The sequence below is a fragment of the Urocitellus parryii genome, chromosome 3, assembly GCF_045843805.1.
Source record: "Urocitellus parryii isolate mUroPar1 chromosome 3, mUroPar1.hap1, whole genome shotgun sequence".
Lineage (NCBI taxonomy): Eukaryota > Metazoa > Chordata > Mammalia > Rodentia > Sciuridae > Urocitellus > Urocitellus parryii.
The window spans coordinates 103,181,764-103,201,999 of record NC_135533.1 but is presented as its reverse complement, the minus strand read 5'-3'; the positions used below and the strand labels follow the sequence as shown (position 1 = coordinate 103,201,999).

The following is a 20,236-nucleotide window of genomic DNA, read 5'->3' as shown; positions in this document are numbered from 1 at the left end:
CACATCTGGGCCTTCGAAAGGCCCAAGGGAGAACATCCACATCCCTATCTCCTATCTGCAGAGATGTCCTGCCAACACTTGCTATCATGTAGGGTGTGAGCGTGTGTGCTACAACCAGGGAGGTTTCAAAAATTACCTTATTGAAAGGTGCTAAAAGAGCTGAGGCATGTGCATGCATCATCCTGCTGTGAGTGACAGAGAGGGGCCCTAGCAGAGGGAGAGTGGAGGGAGGCTCAAGGTTGACCTCTGGGTAAGGTCATAAATGTGCTCATGCCTACTTCTATTGGTTGGCACTGGATTGGTAGATGTCTTTGCTCCCCTTGTAGACCTTTCCATGTGGCCACCCTGGCTTCCTTTCAGCATGGAATTGAGTCCAAGAGTGGATTCTTGAGGCAAAGGTGGCAGCCACAGCCTTGTGAGGCCCAGCTTCAGAAGTTCTGCCTTATTCCATTGATTCTAACAGGTCACAAGACAAATCTAGGACAAGCCCAGAATCAAGAGAATGGGGGTGGACTCTGCCTCTTGATAGGAACTGGCAATTACTATGCAGAGACCCTGTGTGGTGCCACCATTATTGAAAACACAATCTACTGAAATCTTAGGAAGGTTGGAAATAGGGTTCAGAGTTAATAGGGTGTAGAGTTAATCATCAATCATTTCAAATTAGTTGAAATGTAAGTTACTTACCAGTGTCATGTTGTATTTTATAAGTAATTGCAAATTACATGCGACATATTTTTAGGTCTATTAAGATATAGCTGATAAGGAGGGACAGTGAGTTTTGACATTGCCTTTTCCTTGTGAAAATGGATCTAGTCATTTTAATCCAGTTATATTTGATTCTTGGCATTTATTTTATTTTATTTTTAGTACCAGGGATTGAACCCTGGAGTGCTTAACCACTGAGCCGAATCCTCTGCCCTTCTTATTTTTTATTTTGAGATAGGGTCTTGCTAAGTTGCTTAGGACCTCACTAAGTTGCCGAAGCTGGCTTTGAATTTGCAATCCTCCTGCCTCATCCTCCAGAGTTGTTGGGATTATGGGTATATACTACCATGCTTGATAATCATTGACATTTTAAATGAGCTAAAAACCAAAAGAAAACAGAAGAACCCTACCACATTTTTTTTTTTTTTTTTTTGGTATTGGGAATTGAACATACCAAGAGTTTTGCACATTAGGCAAATTGTCTACGCCTGAGCCAAATCTGTAGTCCTTTAAATTTTTTTTTTTTTTGAGACAGAGTCTTGATAAATTGCCCAGGCTGGCCTCAAAAACTTGTGATCCTCCTGCCTCAGCCTCTGGAATAGCTGGGATTATAGTTGTGCTCCACTGCTCCCAGCAAAGAAGACTTAAAAGACTAAAACTAAATATCACTTCTTAATCTTTCTGCAAGTAAGTTGGATTTATGAGGTTGTCTTCTGATTATGTAGCAAGCCATTTGCATTTTATCCATCATCATATGTAATCTTTGTTTCTCTTTTAAAATGCAGGAATCTGATAAGGGTTGGCTTGAGCCATTATAGACCCTGGCTATGGTTTTGCCTAATGACTAGAGGTCTTATCTTAACTCCTTGCGCTGTGGACCTGGGCTTCCTGAGCTGTGTGCTGAGAGTGTGTCTGGCTTCCCTGCCGGGCCCTGATCTTTGAGACAGACTTGGCCACAAGATTACATGCTGGTTACTGAGCAAAAGATCCTGTCATGCAATCCTGGCTCAAGCTTGAGTAGAGTATGTACAGTAGCGGGTCCCCAGGGTGTACTTGCCAGCTCCTTTGAGAGTTCCCAGGACCTGTCTCCAACAATGGACTCATATTCTATTTCTGATCTGGGATGAATATTGATAACATAATGGACACAGAGCACTCATTTTATGTTTTCATTCTATTATATTCCCTATGAGCCATGTGCTGTGGGCTTGAAGCAAGGCAGACCCAGGGTTCCCTCGTGGTCTGCCTCCCTCAGTTGGCTAAGGGTAGCCACAACCTGAGTAAGTGAGTGAAGCAGAGGGTTCTGACAGATGCAGCTTGTCCTGTGTGTAGGATAGGTGCACAACTCCTTTCTTTCCCCCTCCCCAAATTATTGGAATCGTACAGCTGGATTGGAAGAGGAAATTGAGGCCCCAAGAGGGAATCTAGGAACTGAATGCTGGGGATAGTCTTTCTTATACTGTGCCAAAGGCTTGATGGCCGTTTGTTATCTTTCAGGAAAAACATAAGACATGACTCCAACAATTTCCCTCTTTCTCATCCGTGTTCCTTGCTTCCTGACAGGCAGGTAGGTGGAGGAGGGTGAATTGCTTTTTTAGGCTCCTGTTTTCTCCCAGGGATTAGAGCAGGCTCAATTGGGCTTTAACACTTACACGCAGGGTAACAGAGCTTCCTGAGGAATGTGAACCTAATTAGGGCTTCCAGGGTCAAGCCTGACAAAGAGGACACAAAACACCAAGTTAGGGAGAGCCCTTGAAGGAAGCAAAGAGAGTTAATAAAGTCCCTAATGCCTACATTGTGTGCCTATCCTTTGTATAGATCCCTCATTATCTGCAGGCTCCTGGTGAAAGCCTGACCTGGGGCGCTCCCTAACTCTCTTCCCAGCCTAGGCATATTTCAGCAGCTTTGACTGAGGAGGCATGGGATGAGGAAGCCATTGCATGTTGTCGGCAGCCCTGGTGGGCCCATAGTGTTTTGCAAATATTCCATGTGAACCAACCTTTTAGGTTGCCACTGATCCCTTAAGACCTTTGTTGTTAGGGGCTGAATTGTGTCCCCTCAAATTCATGTTAGAGTCCCAGCCCCTCAGGATGTGACCGTATCAGTTAGGAGGAAGTCATTAGGATAGTTTTTAATCCCATATGACTGGTATCCCTATAAGAAGGATAAGAAGAGTTTAGGACACAGACTCGAATCGAAGAATGACCCTATGAGGACACAGGGAGGAGATGTATTCTACAAGCCAAGGAGAGAGACCAACCCTGTCAATACCTGATCTCCCACTTTCAGCCTCTAACTCTGTGAGGAAATAAATTCCTGTTGTTTAAGAGGCTAGTTTGGTGTTTTTCTGCTGTGACATCCACAGTGGGGCAAATGTCCCCCTCTCTTAGAGTTGTTACCATTAGGGGAAGGGGCAATTTTCTTCTTATTATTCTACATCATTCATAACCAATAATAATAATGGTAATAAAAACAATTGAGCCAGGGCCAGGGCTGGGGTTGTGGCTCAGAGGTGGGGCACTCACCTAGCATGTGTGAGGCACTGGGTTCCATCCTCAGCACCACATAAAAATAAAATATTGTGTCTACCTATAACTAAAAAAATAAATATTTAAAAACAAACAAACAAACAAAAACCTGATTGAGCTGTTTATCTTTTCTCAATCTTCTATGTGATGGGAGTATAAAAACATCTTGCTGTTTTATTGATCATATATAACAAATGAAGTGAAATATGTGAAATAATAAACATTCCTTCAAAAAGGCCTCTGCCCTCCCTCCACCCAGAGTGCTGCCATTTATAGAGCCATGAGAGGGGACCTAACCTGAATTACATGGAGGTTCCAGTGGCCAGCCAACCCTTGGTGTCTATAGGGGAGTCTTTCAGGCCAGGGAAACAGGTGACCTTTGACCTCTTTATGGTTTGGGAAAGAAAGCGTGCCGTCCTGGCTTTATGGTGAAGTTTCTTCATAAAGAAGAAAAAAACTTCACTTCCAATTTTATGCAGCTTGTCTTATTTTTAAAATATTTTTATTTATATTTTTTAGTTGTAAATGGACACAACACCTTTATTTTATTTATTTATTTTTATGTGGTGCTGAGGATTGAACCCAGGGCCTCACACATGCTAGGCAAGTGCTTTACCACTGAGCTACAACCGCAGCCCCAGTTCCATTCTTATAATTAAAGTCATTTATATAATGGTAGAACTTGTGCATGAAGTGATGCCTCTTTGCTTGACTTTGCAAATTGCTTTGTCCCCATTTTCGAGGCTGAGGCTGGCTGGTGGCTCACCCTGCTTTCTAGACCGCTTTTGCACTTGTTTTGTACCTGAATGGTGGCTTTCTGTATGTGGGTGCACTGACCCAATGCCCTTTCATGACTTGGTTGGTGCTGCTGAACTCATTCAGAGTTCCAGAATCCTGGCATGAACAAGATTCACCCAGGCCTGCTTGACTCCAGTGTGAGGAGAGTTCTCCTAGGACAGAATTACCTGGAGAACAGGAAGGAAAAATGGATAGTAAAGAGAGCAAAAACTGCCTAGGCTCCCCATGGTAGTGGGTGACCGAGTGAAGGTGTGCTGGCAGTGAGAGTGGCCTCTCAGTTCTCGATCCATGTTTCCTGGGGCTCTAGGGGCTCATTCATGTGATCTCATACAATCAGAATTTTTGATGATTCACAAAAGGTTGAACTCACATTTACCTTTATTCTATTTATAAAGTAATAAGTAAGGCATCAGAATTTTTGATGATTCACAAAAAGTTGAACTCACATTTACCTTTATTCTATTTATAAAATAATAGGTAAGGCTACATGTTTTTAGAGAAACTGGTAGAAAATTATCACTCTCTATTTGCCTCTGTCCAAAAGAAAATATAATAGGAAGCAACCCCCAAAACTGAGTTCATAAGCTTCGTTGTAAGAATCAGAGGGAGAACATGGCAAAGCATGTGTTGAACTGAAGTCTTCTTTCTCTCACTCGGGGCCTTGATCTCCAAGGGGTAGCAGGGGGCAGTGGGACAGGTAGTTGCAGTGGATCCCAGTCTCTCTGAGTTGGATCTGCACTGAAGCCTGGGCTTCTGCCTGGTGCCTTAAGTGAGGGAGGCAGCGGCCTGGGTGAAAGTGCTTTCTCTGGTGAGAAGCACCTGTTATCCAAAGCAGTAATTAACCTCCGTGATTGAATTCAGCGAGACTGAACTTTGGTTGGGTTTGTGTACACACACCCTTAGAGATACACATGGACACTCATAGATAGATACACATAGAGACTCAGACAGACAAACACACACACACACACACATAAACATGAACAATTTCAAATGTACACACACATTCCCACAAGGTGTGCACACATATTCCCACACACAAACTCGGATATGTACGCACACTTAGAAACTCACAGCACTGTCAAAACTCAGAAATAAACTGTCACACAGGCTCTTGTCCTTTTTTTCCTCCCCTATGTTTTTGTGGTACTGGGGATTGAACCTGGGATGCTGTACCATTGAGCGACATCCCTAGACATTTCTATGTTTTATTTTGAAACAAGATCTTGCTAAGTTGTTGAGGCTGATCTCCAACCTACTGATCCTTCTGCCTCAGTCTCCTGAGTAGCTGGAATTGTAGGCATGTGCCACCACACCCTGCTATTTAAAAGTTTTTTTTTTTTTTTTTTTTTTTTTTTTTTTTTATTGTGGTGCTGGGATCAAGCCCAGGGCCTCACTCATGCTTGGCAAGCATTATACCTCTGAGGAACACCCTCAGGCCCCATATTCTTTAAATATACATACATGGTCACATTCAGACTCATTCACATGCCCATGTATGCACACTTACACTCAACCACATGGTCCCAGTGACACGGTCAAGACTGGGTGGAAGCCCTTGCCACCCCCTGCTTCCATCCTGTTGAACTGTTGGCTTTGAGACGAGGTTATCAACACCAGCCAGCTCAGGCGCCCACGTAGCCAGGTGTGGGCAGGGCACACCTTGTTTGTTTGTGGTTGTTCCTGGTAACAGTAGATTAGGCTTCAAACAGATCTGAGAGAAGGCCATAAAGTGGCTGTCACACCGGTTTCTCAGAGGGGCCACTATCAAGGGAAGGATAAGTCCTGGGGTGCCGCAGCCTGCAACCAGAGGCTCACAGCTCATACTCCAAAGCCCATGGCCCTCTCCCGGGATTTCCTCCAGCTTCCATGGGAGCTGCTATAGTCCCAGCCCCATCCCAATCTTGTCACCTCTTGTCAATCCTGTAGTGAGGGTTTTAGTTCCTGTCAGCAGCAGGAGGTGTTTGGGACCAGCCAGCATCTCCTCTGTGAGGACCTGCACACAGCAGCTCTCTCTGTGACTGAGCTTCTCACACATAGGATAAGATTTCTGGGCTTTCGTGAGGACTCAGGAGAATGACCTGCAGACACAGCACTTGGCCCTCTGGTCACATGTATATGGGACTGATTTGAGCCTGCACATGGGGATCGAGCCATGTGTCAGGTGCAGCTCAGTGTTCCCTGCCCGGGTGCAAGTTTTACAGAATGGTTTCTGTGAACATGACAGTGTCAGTCTTTTGCCCAGTCCTGCAGTGCTGGCCCGTGCTGCTCAGTTGTCAGGACCGTCCATTGGCCAGGATGGGCTTTCTAAGAACTTACCTGCTAAAGACATATCAGCTTCTTCATGCTGAGCAAGGTCAGCCAACCTAGAGATGACCCAGGCTTACAGTGCTTCCTCTGACAAAGCAAAAGGGCGGAAGTACCAGTCCATTTGGTCAGAGCAAGAATGGAAGATGGAGGAGCAGGCAGTGACGTGCTGTGCTATCCTGATCTGACTCTGGGTGATCACCCTCCTCAGTCACCTGACTCTCCATCATTGAAAGCTCCTTTTCCCTGGTGCAGGAGAAGTGGACTGGAGGTCTGAAGGTCAGTGAGCCAAGTGCAATGGCTGGTGATGAGCCCAAGAGTTTTGTGGGTTCCAGTGGTTGCTATGCAGCCTTATCCAGAGAAGATGTATGTTTCTTCCTGTCTAGGCAGGTTGAAGTACTGAGGTGGCATCCAAGGTCCACCTTGCAAATGCATCAGAGCTGTTCAATGTGTTTTTTAATGTTCATACTATACAGACTGATCTAAAGTAAGAAGTGAACACCTTGGACTTGGTAGCCTTGATACATGGTTCTCACTGTGGTCAGCTGCCCTCCTTATTCTAAGGCAGGAGAAATAATATGGAAATGGCATCTACATCCAGCATCTATATCTATATTTCCTGTCCTGGAATCTGGTTTTAGCCATTGTGAAGGAAAGAATCCTGAAGTTTTTACTTGATCATGCATGGTCCCAGGCAAGGTGGAACTTGAGCAGCCCTTGCTCACAGAGCTTATCTCTCAGTTGCTGGAGGGCACTTGGGGCCAGGCCAGGTGGGCAGTGTTACTGCATTCCATCTTGCCCTAGGGGGATGCACAAACGCACTTGATTTCTGGACTGAATTCTTTAGTGGCTGTTTTTTTTTTTTTTTAAATTCAAGTTTCTGATATTGTTTGGAGCTTTTCTTTTTTTTTCTTGCAACAAACATGCTTCCAAACAATTAATTTAAAAGTTAATAGACTCTACTTTTTAGGACAGTTTTAGACTTTTAGAAAAATTGAACCCAGGTCCTCATCTCCCTCAGATAAACGTATTACATCCTGTGACACACGTATTACACTTGATGGGCCAATATTTAAATGTTATTTATTAACCTAAGTCCATAGTTTATGCTGGGGTTCACTTTGGGTACTCTTCATTCTGTGGGTCAGCATGAAAGTTAATGGCATGCATCCCCCATCACAGTACCATGCAGAATAGTTTCACTGCCTAAAAATCTGTGTTCCACGTATTCATTCCTCCTTCCCGCAACTTGTGACATTACTGTCTCCATGGTTTAGTCTTTTCCAGAATGTCATGTAGTTGGAATCGTGTAGCATATGAACTTTTCAGACTGACTTCTTAAACACAGTAATACCACTTCTTGCTTTTCCATTCTTTTCATGCCTTGATAGCTCCTTTCTTTTGATCGCTGATTAATCTTGCCTAGAGTGGAATACAGACAATGACTTCTTAAAGGCAGGGGCTCCGATTGCCCATTTCTTGTCAGCGTGTCACACACGTAGTGAGGCACAAGGATGCACGCGTGCATTGAGAATGTACTCTACTTGGGGTGACATGAATCCCAGTGCTCTGTTAACCATGGGATCTCCTTGTTCAGTGCCACCATCACCCTGTAAATTTTCTCAAGCTTTTATATATAACAAACAAATGAAAAGGATATGTTCCTGTTTGCCAGCTGCTGTGTGTGTGTGCAGAAGGAACTGCCAGTTAAAAGGGAAGGATGGGTACCATGAGAGAATACCCCCTGGCCCCAGCAGGAATGAGTCAGAATCTTGGTGGAGCAATGAGAGGCCCCAGACAAATGAATGACCATGTGTCACATATTCCTTGAGGAACTTACTGAGTAAGATAAGCAAAAAAGCTATAAATAGTTGCCACAGTAAGAACCAAGGTCACACTAACCACCCACTCCAAACTGCAAGGACAATTAGTCAGATGCCTGGGTTTCTCCTTCCTTTTCACATTTCCAGAAAATTCTTTGGAGAATGGAAGCATGCCAGGGGTCTGGAGGTGGGAGAGCCAGGAGAGTGCTGAGGAGAGAGGCAGCTCATGGGGATTGAAATGCTGTTTGCAGGTGCTAGGATCCTGGTCAGCCTCTCAGACAAGCAAAAAGCAATTTTGATCCCTAGCCTACACATGACCCTTTGTACTCAGGAAGAGCTCTGCTTTCCCTTAAGCAGAGACCCTGATCTGTGGCAGCTGTCGTTCTAAGCATCTCAAACACTATATCTTTTAATCTTCACAACTACCCCATAAGGAAGGTACTATTACTACCTTTAGTTTTCAGATGAGGGAACTGAGGCTCCAGAGGGGTTTCAGGTCACTGTCCAATAGCTAGTAAGTGTCAGAGCGGAGAGGCTACTGAAGGCAAACCCTAAAAATGGACTCTTTATCTCCACAGGGTCAGTTGTTCCTGATGTCTTTATCTCTCCTGCTTGGGTTTTAGCTTTGATTGTATTACTTTGCCTTGTATGTGTCTTTTTGGGGGTCAGGGTACCAGAGATTGAACTCAGGGGCACTCGGCCACTGAGCCACATCCCCAGCCCTATTTTGTATTTTATTTAGAAGCAGGGTTTCACTGAATTGCTTAGCGCCTCACTTTTTACTGAGGCTGGCTTTGAACTTGCAATCCTCCTGTCTTAGCCTTCTGAGATGCTGGGGTTACAGGTGTGCGCCACCATGCCCGGCTACATATGTGTCTTTCTTAATAAGCTGTCTCTTCTTTGGAGGACTGTGGTAGTGAAAGGAAATTCCTTTCTACCATCTCATGTGCTGACTGGAGTATCCACACTAACTTTGGCACATTTAGACTCTACTTTGAGTTCTACTTCTAGAAGCGGCTCTGGAAGAGTCGGTCCATTTTATAGAGAAAGCATGCCCTTGTGTGGGTGTGAGGAGTGTGGGCAGCTTGCAGATCACCCTGCAGAGCCCTCCACCTTTTGGGGGGTTAGCTTTCCATGATTCCCAGTGAGGAAGGGCTTGGATGGCTCTGAAGTTTCTGTTCTGAGAGTCCACCAGTTCTTTGAAATTGAAGGTGAGGGCTGGGGTTGTGGCTCAGCAGTAGAGCGCTTGCCTAGCACATGCGAGGCCTTGGGTTCGATCCTCAGCACCACATAAAAATAAATTAAAAAATAATTTCTAATTTCTAATATATATATATAATAATTTCTAATTTCTAATATATATATATATATATATATTTAGAAATTGTAGGTGAAATTCTGTCTGTGTAAACGATATGTATTTTTCTTGGAGGAAGGCTCTATAATCTTTCCCAAATTCTCAGAAAGGACCTGAACTTTCCCAAAGTTAGCAAAACACTGGATTCTGTTAAGTTCAGGCCCTCTGTGTCTTGAAATGCTACAACTTGGTGACTAGGAAAGCAGTTAGAGATAGTGTAAGCCTTTGGGCACCTCCTTTGGCCATTAGGCCAAGTATTTTCTTTCTTTTTTTTTTTTTTTAAGAGAGAGAGAGAGAATTTTAATATTTATTTTTTTTTTAGTTATGGGCGGACACAACATCTTTGTTTGTATGTGGTGTTGAGGATCGAACCCGGGCCACACGCATGCCAGGCGAGTGCGCTACCGCATGTGAGTGCGCTACCACTTGAGCCACATCCCCAGCCTCAGGCCAAGTATTTTCTGAAAATCCATTTGCTTATTTGTTTCTTCTCCCTTTAAGGTGGTGATTCCCTGCTGTGTGCAAGTTCACCTGGAACAGGTAAGTCTTTTGCATTGTGTTGAGGACATTTTGTCCTCAGGTAGACTGTCTCTTGAAACTGTGCCCCTTGGGGGAATTTTTCTGCCCAGATCTCTATAGGGACATTTGACCTTCTTATTCTTCCCATTTGTCTTCCTTAAGAGGAGAGACTCCATGTGCTTTTTTTGTGGGAACTTCTCTTAAGATCAACAATAGGTATCTTCAGGGCTTGATTTCCCCGAGTCTGAGTTTCCTTGGCTATCTTGGTGATAAAAATGGGGACAGTGACAGTAGCTGTCTCACAGGGTGTCTATGTGGAAACTGTGATGCAAGCATTTGTGAACATTCAGGTCTGACACCTGCCATGATTTTTATCAGGTAAACACAGAATAACACTTTCTCTTCGGCTTGTTGTTTGGTAAACATGAATTTCCATTTGTTCTTTAAATGAAACTCCTTAGAATTTCATATTTCCTTGGGTGTTTTCTTTGCCTCCACCCATTGGAGATGAAGGGGTTAAAACTTGTTTCTAGTGACTTATTAGCTTCTTGGACACCTGTGGGGCTCAGGAAGGTAGAACACAGACTACCTCTTATTACAAATCGGAAATGATTCTGGGGAGGCCAATGTAAGCAGCCTTTTGCTGCTGGGGAGAGTGTACTGCCCTGCCCTGCCCTGCCTCATCATGAGGGAAGGAGATACCTGCACTTGCCACCTCCTCCAGGTACCTGTCAGGTGTGCTGCATTTATCTCCCAAACTGGATGGGCATCTTGTCCTTAGCCCCGATTTTGCCACATTCAGCATCCATTGGGTTCCTCTGGGGGTTTTGCCTGCCCTTCTGCCTTACTGTCTCTGTGGGCTGAGTTCAGAGGCCTCCAGACAGGAGGCTGGTTGGAAACTGTTCTCTGAGGGTTTGGCTGAAGGGTGGTGCCATAGCCTGGTGAATCAGAGCCTCTGAGTTCAGAGCCTGGCACCACCACTGAGCCTGTCTCCTTCTTTACCTAGAGGGGTTAGGGTGCTCCCTAACCTAGCTGATGGCAAAGGGCAGGGAAAAGGGATTCATGGTGGTCAGGCATGCCACATGTTGTTATTGTGCTCCCTTTAATACTATCACATGCTGTGGGTCTCTGTACTTGTGGGGGAGCAAAATGTGCATTAAAGGTCAAAGGAAGATAAAAACAACACAGGTCTCCAGGAAATCTAAATACCTACAAACTATGCCAGACACCTCGGTGAAACATCAAGAGCTGAGGCCCTCAGGGACGGCACAGACTTCTGTCCAGTTTGCCCTGCTGGCCTCAGTGCTGCCCCGAGCTGACCATCCACTTCCTCCCCTTCACTATTTTGTGGCGCTCATAGCCAGGGTCCTGGGCTGTGTCTTTGTGTACTCTTGGCTTTGATAGGCTGCAATTTGTCTCTGTGATGGAGGGGGATGAGGGGCTGTGTGCCCCTCTGAGACCTTGCTGAAGCCCATTTTCCCCAGCGTCCTCTGTGGTTCTGCCCTGTGCACAGAGACTTTCTTATCATCAGATTTATTGGTAAGTCATAGACACCTGTCCTGCTGGAATGCCACATCTGTGCACCAGGTCCAAAGGGTCTCTGCAAGGGTGTCCAACTTGGCTGCTGGGGGATTGTCACTGGGTTTCTCGGAGTCCCTAGTGTTTGGAGAGGATCCTCTCAATCTTCTGGACACAGCTTCGCACCACAGTAGCATGTGATTTGTTTTCAATGAGTGTGGCCACTAAGACAGCTGGCTCTTTTTCCAGCCCGGCCCACTCCTCTTGCAGCTCTGTGTGTGATTGTGTGTGTATTAGGTATGCATTGTTATATGTGTTTGAAGATGAAGATGTGTGTTATTCATGTACTTGTGTTATACACATATGTACATATATATAAATGGGAATTATATAGGTACTTGTTACATGTATGTGAATGTGTGTATTAAATATGCATTTGTTTAAAAAAAGAGTAAATGTATGTGGTATACACGTGATAAAATGCATTTATTGTGGGTATGTAGATATGTATGAGGTTTTTGTGTAATAGGTATATGATTGTGCAGATGTGTGTATCATGCATCTAATTATGTACATGAATGTGTAGATAGATGTACATTTGACATGTAGTTGTTATAGGTAGGTGTGTATGTTTGTGTAATTGTCATTTATATATGAATGGGTATTACATATATGCACTTCTTATATGCCTGCATAGATATATGTGTACTGTGAATGTAATTGTTACATGTATATGGATGCAAAATGTGTATTTTATATGTGTTTTTTCCACATTTTTATTGTTGATGTGTTTGTAATAGGTATATAAATGTGTATTATGTAGTAATTGTTATACACATGATATATAGGCATGTGTATTATGCATGTAGTTGTATGCATGTGAGTGTGTGTATGGTACATGTCATTTCTATATGTATGTGAATACATAAATTTGCATTTTGCATGAAGTTGTTATACTTGTCATTATTATGTATATGTGTGTATGTGTGTCATTGTCAAGTATCAAATATAAGTGTATTGTGTATGTACTTGTTATATGTGTATTCAGTGTTACATGTGTGCTCATTATGCATATGATTTTTATGTGTATATAAATGTATGTACCATCATCATGATAGAGACAGGTTCTAAGAAGTGCTTTCATTATTAGGTGATTTTTGTCTAACATCATAAAATGTACCTAAATAAACCTGGGTGGTATAGCCTACTACACACCTAAGCTATATGGTGAGCCTATTGTTCATTGTTTTTAATGCTTCCAACTTTTTTGGTTAAAAACTAAGACACAACACACACATTAGCCTGAGCCTGCTCAGGGTCAGGATCATCACAGTTCTTCCGTTGGAAGATCTTCAGAGGCAGGAACACTCCTGAAGCTGTCATCTCCTATGACAGCAATGCTGCCTTCTGGAATCCCTCCTGGAGGATCTTCCTGAGGCTATTTTACAGTTACTCTTTTTTTATAAGTAGGAGTGCACTCTAAAATCGGATAAAAGATACAGTATAGTAGCCACATAAACCAGTAATATAATCATGTCTTATCATTATCAAATATTTTGTACTATTAAATTGTATATTGCTCTACTTTTGTACAACTGGCAGCACAGTAGGCTTTTTACACCAGCATCACCACAAACATGTGGGCAATGTGTTGCACCACGGCATTAGAACAGCTGCAGTGTCAGCAGGTGACAGGAATTTTCCAGCTCGGTTATCATCTTATAGGAGTATTGTTGTATTCAAATTGTCATTTTGTGCATGTGACGCTGTATGTGTGTGTGTGTGTGTGTGTGTGTGTGTGTTTCCCTGAGAGGACCATGCATGAGTCCCATCTGTGCTCCTAGCTCTCTGTGACCTTTTCTAAACTGCTTTGACCAGCAGTTCTCTAAGTGTGGCCCCGGGCCAGTAGCCTCAGCATTGCCTAGAACCTGTTAGAAATGCATATTCCCAGGCCAGGCAGTCCTGCTGAATCAGGAGCCATGGACTGGAGCCCAGTGATCTGTGCTTAAACAAACCCTTGGGAAGGTCAGTGCAGCTCAACTGTGAGAATCACAGCTGTGAGCTGGAGCTAGTGCAGGGCCCTTCTGTGGGTGTGCTGGTCAGGTGTGGCCTTGGCTGTGTACTGCCCCTCCTCAGCTGCCTCTATGCATGGCAGTCTGAGCTCAGAGACCCTTATCTTTTCCAGTGTGTAACTTTTTCCCGTAAGCAGGGTAGTGCTGTCTTCCTCATGTCTGTGGAGGGATAAATGGAAGAAGGGTGGATGTGGCCCAGCTCTCATCCCTTCGGCCTCCTTGTGCTAGGTGAAGTGGTATAAATTGATCTTCCTCTGTCCAGTGGAACTTGTGGGGTGGGTTTGGACCTGTATATTTCTCAGCGCAGAAAGTATCCAATCCTTTTTTTTCTCTCATGCCCCTGCTAAGGCCAAGAACCTTCTGGCACAGGGGTTCCCAGTGCTTTGGACTGGCACAGTGACAGACCTTCAGATAACACCCACATTCGGGCAGCCCTTGGGAATCCCCTGGACCATTTGGTCCTGACCAGGTTACCTGAGAGCAGTTTTTATTTTCTCTTTGTTAACCATTCATCAAGCACCTGCTGGGTGGTTAGGCTACCCCCTGGGGCTCAAAAATGTGAAGAAACTCTCCAAGGTCACCCAGGTGCTGAGAGGCCCTTGCAGGCCTGACCTTGGCTTCTTTGTCTGCTTGTGTCTGTGCACTTTCTACCTTTCCAGAGAAGGGACACATTCATTACTACTGCTTCTAATTTTTTGATATGCCACATTTGTTAAATCAAGGATAAATTGTGGTAGGAAAAAAAAAAACCGCATATGTTGTTAGTAGAACTTGAGAGGAAATTAGTGGTTATTTAATACCACTGTTTTGGGCTCAGGATTGGTGTTTTGGGGCAGGCTGCGTTGCACATGGATGAACATGACAGATGGAGGTTTTGGTGTGCCCTTTGAGCCTTGTCACATCGTCCTGGGTCTTGGCGCTGCTTGAGCTGATGCATAGGGGGGTTCCTACAGGGTCTCTCTGGTTCTCTCCCTCCTCCTCTTATCTCACATGCTGTCGGGAATCATGGTGACTCCTGTCCTTGGACTTCATGACTCAGGCAGCCTTCCGGCTTTGGGAACAGATGGTCTGCTTGATTTTTGGATGCTCCATATATAGCTGTGGCTGTCAGTGGTCAGCTCTGAGGCCACCCTCTGTTCCCTGGGGTGTGAATGTCCCTGCATTTGCTTATATCCTGCCCTAGACCCGGCTGCCCCACTCTGTCCCATACCAGTGGCACTTCCTCCACTTGGCTCCTTTGCCACCCGCCTCTGCTCTGCAGATGTAACCTGGGCGCCGGGAGCCCTCCCAGGAGGTTGCAGCATAGCTTCATCCCAGCACGTTTTAACATTGCAAGCTGTTGGGTCTGCCAGAATTCCTGTGGTAGCGCGGAGTTGGGGCATGATTGTTTTGAAACTCTCTGGCATAATTCATTGGTCTCAGCAGAGAGAAGGTGGTGATGGCCCATGCCAGCCAGACTTAATGACTGCCCGTGACAGCCCATGATCAACTGTAGGAGCATCTGTCACCTTGATGACGTTATGCCTGTGAGTGATCGTATTTGTCTGTGGGGCCTTTATGACCACCTGGTGGTGTTTCCGACACAAGGAGGGAAAAGACCTTTCCTATAGCCATCGTGTATTGATGCAGCGGCTGTTTGCCTGTGATGTCGGTTTTCCTATTACTTCTCCAAAGCGGAATCTTCTTCTGTTTATTGCTGTGGTTTATAATAATGGGACGTGAGGTTAGAGTAATGCATGTGCTAAAAAAAGGTCAGTCATTGCGGTTAAGACTAGAGGCTGGGGGCAATCTCCCTTTGTAAATGTTAACATAGCTGATGAAACATGCAGACAGGCTGAGAGTTTCCTGGGAGCCAATGTGAAAAGGAAGCCACAATTAGTGACAGGTATCTTATCTGAAAGGAGGGGGAAAAAGCAGAAACTGCAGAGAAAATATGTGGGAAATTATGGAGGGTATTGACTAAGTTGATGGATGTGTCTTGAGCTAAGACATAGGGCAAATGTTCCTGCCTGTTCACAGGCATAGTGCAATGATTGTTGTAGAGACAGTTGTTTCAGACAAGCTGTTACAGTGTAACCATGTGTTGTAATAAGATCCTCAGTGATGGGAGAGGTGGTCCTGCTCTTTAGGACTGTGCTCCAGCTGTTCTGGAGATCTCCATGTGCATGTACACTACTTGCTCACATGTACACGCAAGCACAGAGTGTACTAGTTCTTATGAATGAGCATGGAACTAAAGTCAAGTCTGGAACCATCCAAGCTGTGAATACCAGAGAGCTCCATGACCTTCATTTGATTCCTTTTGTTTTGTGGGCTCCATGTTCCCCTTCTGTAAAATGGGATTCCCACCACTTTCCTCTGGGATCTCTGTGAGATTAGAATGAAATGAAGAATTAAAATTCTCAGCACTGCTCAGGAAATACGTGATGAATAGGGAAAGCCTGACTTGCTGTTTCTTGGATTTGAGAGGACAATGAAGTCCTTTGAGTTCTGCAGGCCTGGCTGTTTGTTTTGTGTTTTGATCTTGTACTCTTGCCATCTGATGGGACAGAACCAGTCTGATGAGCTGCAGGGGACGTCCTCTGCTTCCTGAGGGTAAGGACATGAGGAAAGATACTCTCGATGCCTTGGATCTTGTGATCCCTTGATTGGAGACTGAGGACAAGGAGCTCAAGGCCTGGGGTTGGAACAAGGGTATATGGCATATGTGTTTCTCTGCTTGGTAGGTGCTGTTTTGCAGAGTGGTTTCCTCTGACAGCTACCTAACTATTGTATAAACAGTGGTAACAGCTTTTTGTTGAAGTTCCAATGGCAGAATATTTTGCTTCTGTCCATCTTACCTTTACCTTCCCACATGTCACCCAAGGGAGCTGGTTCCTATCTGTGCAGCAAGGAATCCTGACACTCTTGAGGTGTAAGTATGGCTTTTGTTAGGAGACCATGGAGTCCATGTGTCTGACCTGGTTCCATGCCAGACTCCTAGGCTACCCCCAGAATCCAGGGAGTGGCCTTGGCACAGCCAGCCCTGAGGATGTCTGCACTGTTTACAGAGTGGCCGCTGTCCTTGAAGAAGGCCTGGTTCGTGTTCCAGCCTTCCGGTGGCCTTCCAGTGGCTATGTGTGGGAGGTGGGCAGGACAGTGCCAGCTGCAACAGCTCAAGAACAGGTGCAGAGAACCCCGTCCAGCTGCTGGCACACACATTGAGTGCTTTTGCTGGTTTCTCATGCTGGAGGAGAGGTCATATCAGAATAGCTTCTGAGTCATAACAGCTTTGGTTCCCTTTGTTTAATTAAAGTGAAGCCAATGGACTGTTTCCATCAAAGGTGACATCAGGAGTCAGGTTACATTGTCTAAGCCTGGAGTTTTCAAACTGGCTTTTGCCAACCGTCCCCTGATACTGTTGTGTGTATGCATGTGTGTGTGTGTGTGTGTGTGTGTGTGTGTTTGTGTCTGTGTTGCATGTGTGTGCATGCACTGTGTGTGTTATGTGTATGTACATTGGCATCTTGTTCAGTCAGGTTTGTTTAACTCTTAAAACCACCCAGAGCAAGCTGTCCTGAGTAATGAGATCAACACAAGGACAAATTGTGACTGTTTAGGAAATCTGTGACACGTTTCATTCTTGCCTCTTCCACTGGTGGCCCACGACAGAGTCTCACAAAGCATTTAAGTTATTTTCAGAAGGAATGCCTACCAAGTGGATAAATAGAAACTTCTGGTGAATGAAAAGAACTTACTTTAATGGTACCCTTTTTATTTTATTGCAAATTAAGCAGCAGCAAATTTCAAGCTTTTCATTTGTCAAATATAGGGTTGGATGCTTTGTGAATAGGTGCTGAGAGTCCAGTAACCCAGGACTGTCATTCAGGTAACCTTGAGTTCATGGGCTACATAGGCCTCTTCTGATGGTCTCTGTCTGTAGCAGTCTCTTAGATTTTTATCACAAAAGACTTCATGGAAGTCTCATGCATGAATTTCTGGTCTTCATGGCCTGTAAATCCAGGCAATGGATTGGGCAGTGATTATTTTCTACCTGTAGTACATTTCCACAACATTTCCAGTGGTAAACTTCAGAAACACAAAGCCACTGAGGCAAAATCATAGCTGTGCAGCTATCACTGTTTTTTGAAAATCACCTACATATGCCCACCTGCGTATCAGGGTTCACCACTGCCCATGTCAGATTCTGTATGTCTCATTAGGAGTCTTCATACAAACATATTGAAGTCGCATTGTATCAGGCCAAAAAACAGGCCTTGTTCCTTAACCTCCTTGATCTCCAGGAAGCCGAGAGGGAAGGCTCAGAGTTCCATTGGGTCAAAGTCCAGCCATTCCATTTTTGTAAGGATAGCCAGATTCCATATCTGTGCCTTTGGCAAAAGTCAAGTGAGTCCCAGAAATGTGAAAAACAACAACAGCAACAACAACAACAGCAAAAAACCCCCACAGTGATTACACCTTGACACTCAGTTATTCCAGAGTGCTGTTGCAGATAGTCTGCACACACAGTACTGAGGTATTGAAAGGCACCACAGAAGATCCTTGTTCAAAGGGGACAAGAGGGAAGGGAGGATCCAGGGACACCAAGCAGGCTGGCATTGACAAGGGAAGCCAGATTAGATCTAGGAGGTGGTGACACACATGAGGTTGGGAGACTAGATAGTGGGCAGAGGGGAGGCCAGTCACTGTTCTAACTCGAAGTCCCTGGGGAGCACCCATCCTTGCTTGGGTGTAAGCCTCAGGCCCTCAGTCCTGGCTGTTGTGTCCTATGCAGCCTTGGGTCTCTGTCTCATCTCCCAGCCTCATCCCAGGGAAGGTGTGGGCGCTGGTGCCAGTTGGTTCTTTCTCCTAACAACAAGTGCAGGCTGACAGGATGGGCAGGATTCACTGTGGGGAGAAGAAGGATGAGGTGCATATGACCTGAGAGGTGGGCAGGTATCTCTGTTCCCAAGCTCACTTGCAGCCATTGGTTTGGACACCACCAGCCCCTTGAGGATGGCCCGGAACAGGCCCCACTCCTGGGACTGGTCTGATGTAGACACATCATCAGTTTATTTCCCAATTCCCTATTTCCTATCTCCCACTCGGGTCCCAGAGTCCTTTGACTGGGGTCTGAGTCAACATTAAGGTATTGCATGGAGAGCTTGAGGGGTGGGAGTTTAAAACCATAATCTTGAACAGTTCTCAGATTCTTATCTTCTTAATTCTGCATGTCACCCCCTTGAAGGTTTTTCTTCTTTATTTCATGGCACATGTGACTCACCTGATGGATGATGCAAAGTGTGCATTGGTGAAGAGGGGCAAGCCCATAGGTGCATTTTTCAGTTAAACTCACACCTGGTTTTTCAGGTAAAGAAACTATGTGCAGCAGAAGGCAGGTTTGGAAACAAATAGCCAGAGCCTCTCCTTCTTGGCCCCAGAGGACACATCTTTCGTGATGTGGGAGGTACAGTCATGTTGCCCTGAAACTCAACCCATTCCATTATTTCAGGAGAACCAGATTCCACATCTAATGACTTTGGCAAAAGTCAAGTGACACCCAGAAATTTAAAACAACAATAGCAGCAATAGCAACAGCAGCAGCAACAACAACAACACAGTAAAACCTCAGAATATGGACTTATTTGCAATAATTATGGAGGTGAGGTCATTCTGAAAAAGGATGGGCCAAAAGCCAATGATTCGTGTCCTTATAAAAAGAGGAGAGGACGCATGGAGATGCATGGGGACAAGGCCATATGATGAGGGAGGCAGAGGTCAGAGCTGTGTATCTCTAAGCCACAGAGCTCCAAGGATTGCAACAGCCATGAGAGGGTGGAAAAGGTAGGAAGGATTCTCCCTGCAGCCCTCAGAGGGAGCACGGCCCCGCCCACACCTCGATTTCAGATTTCCAGGCCTCAGATCGGTGAGAGAATAAATGCCTGTCGTTTGAAGCTGCCCAGTGTGCGGTACTTGTTTACAGCAGCCCTAGGAAGTTTGCAGGGTTGATAGCTCCCTTCACTTCTGTCTTGCTGCTTCATCATTCCCCATTCATTTCCAGAACTTCTTCTTGGCCCATGGAGTAAAGAGGAAGCTGCTCCAACTGCAGGGCAGTGAGGTGGCCTGAATAGGAACCAGCAATGGCCACCGCGGAGTCAGAGAAAGGTCTGTGTGGCCCTTCTGTGAACTGTCCCAGTTATTTGCATGGAACACATCTTCAGAACTAGCAGAGAAAATAGCAAAGGATGTCTGTAGAAATGGTTTGAAAGAGGAGCCTTTGGTTATTGGGCAGGGCTATGAAGTCCATTGCCCCAGGACTTTTGCAGGAAAACAGAGCCTTCCTAGCCTGAGGGTCCCAGGGTCTAAGTCAGCGTGAGCCCAAGGATGGAAAGAGAAGCTTGTTCCTTCCAGGACTCCATGAATGAGCTGGACCCAGGACAACCTGCTGCTCAGAGCCAGGCCCATTTTCACAGACAGTTCCAGGAAGGTGCCCAGACCTTTCCCCACCAACCCCTGTTTTCAGCTATTCCCTGAAGCATCTCACCACCCCCAGGCCATCTTGGCCCAGCAGGCCCAGATCTTTGGGAATGTCCATGGCTCTCCATCCCCGCCCCTTTTAACCACAGG

The 20,236-nt window shown here is 45.2% G+C and overlaps 1 protein-coding gene across 1 annotated transcript in view; it reads left to right on the top strand.

The window, feature by feature from the left end:
• The window catches only part of Tns3 (tensin 3), a 211,586-nt gene that overhangs the window by 31,898 nt on the left and 159,452 nt on the right, over positions 1-20,236 (top strand). The window contains exons 3-4 of the mRNA XM_026399471.2: positions 2,206-2,275; positions 10,023-10,061. Coding sequence (XP_026255256.2) covers positions 2,206-2,275; positions 10,023-10,061 — 109 coding nt within the window. The remainder of the gene's footprint in view (positions 1-2,205; positions 2,276-10,022; positions 10,062-20,236) is intronic.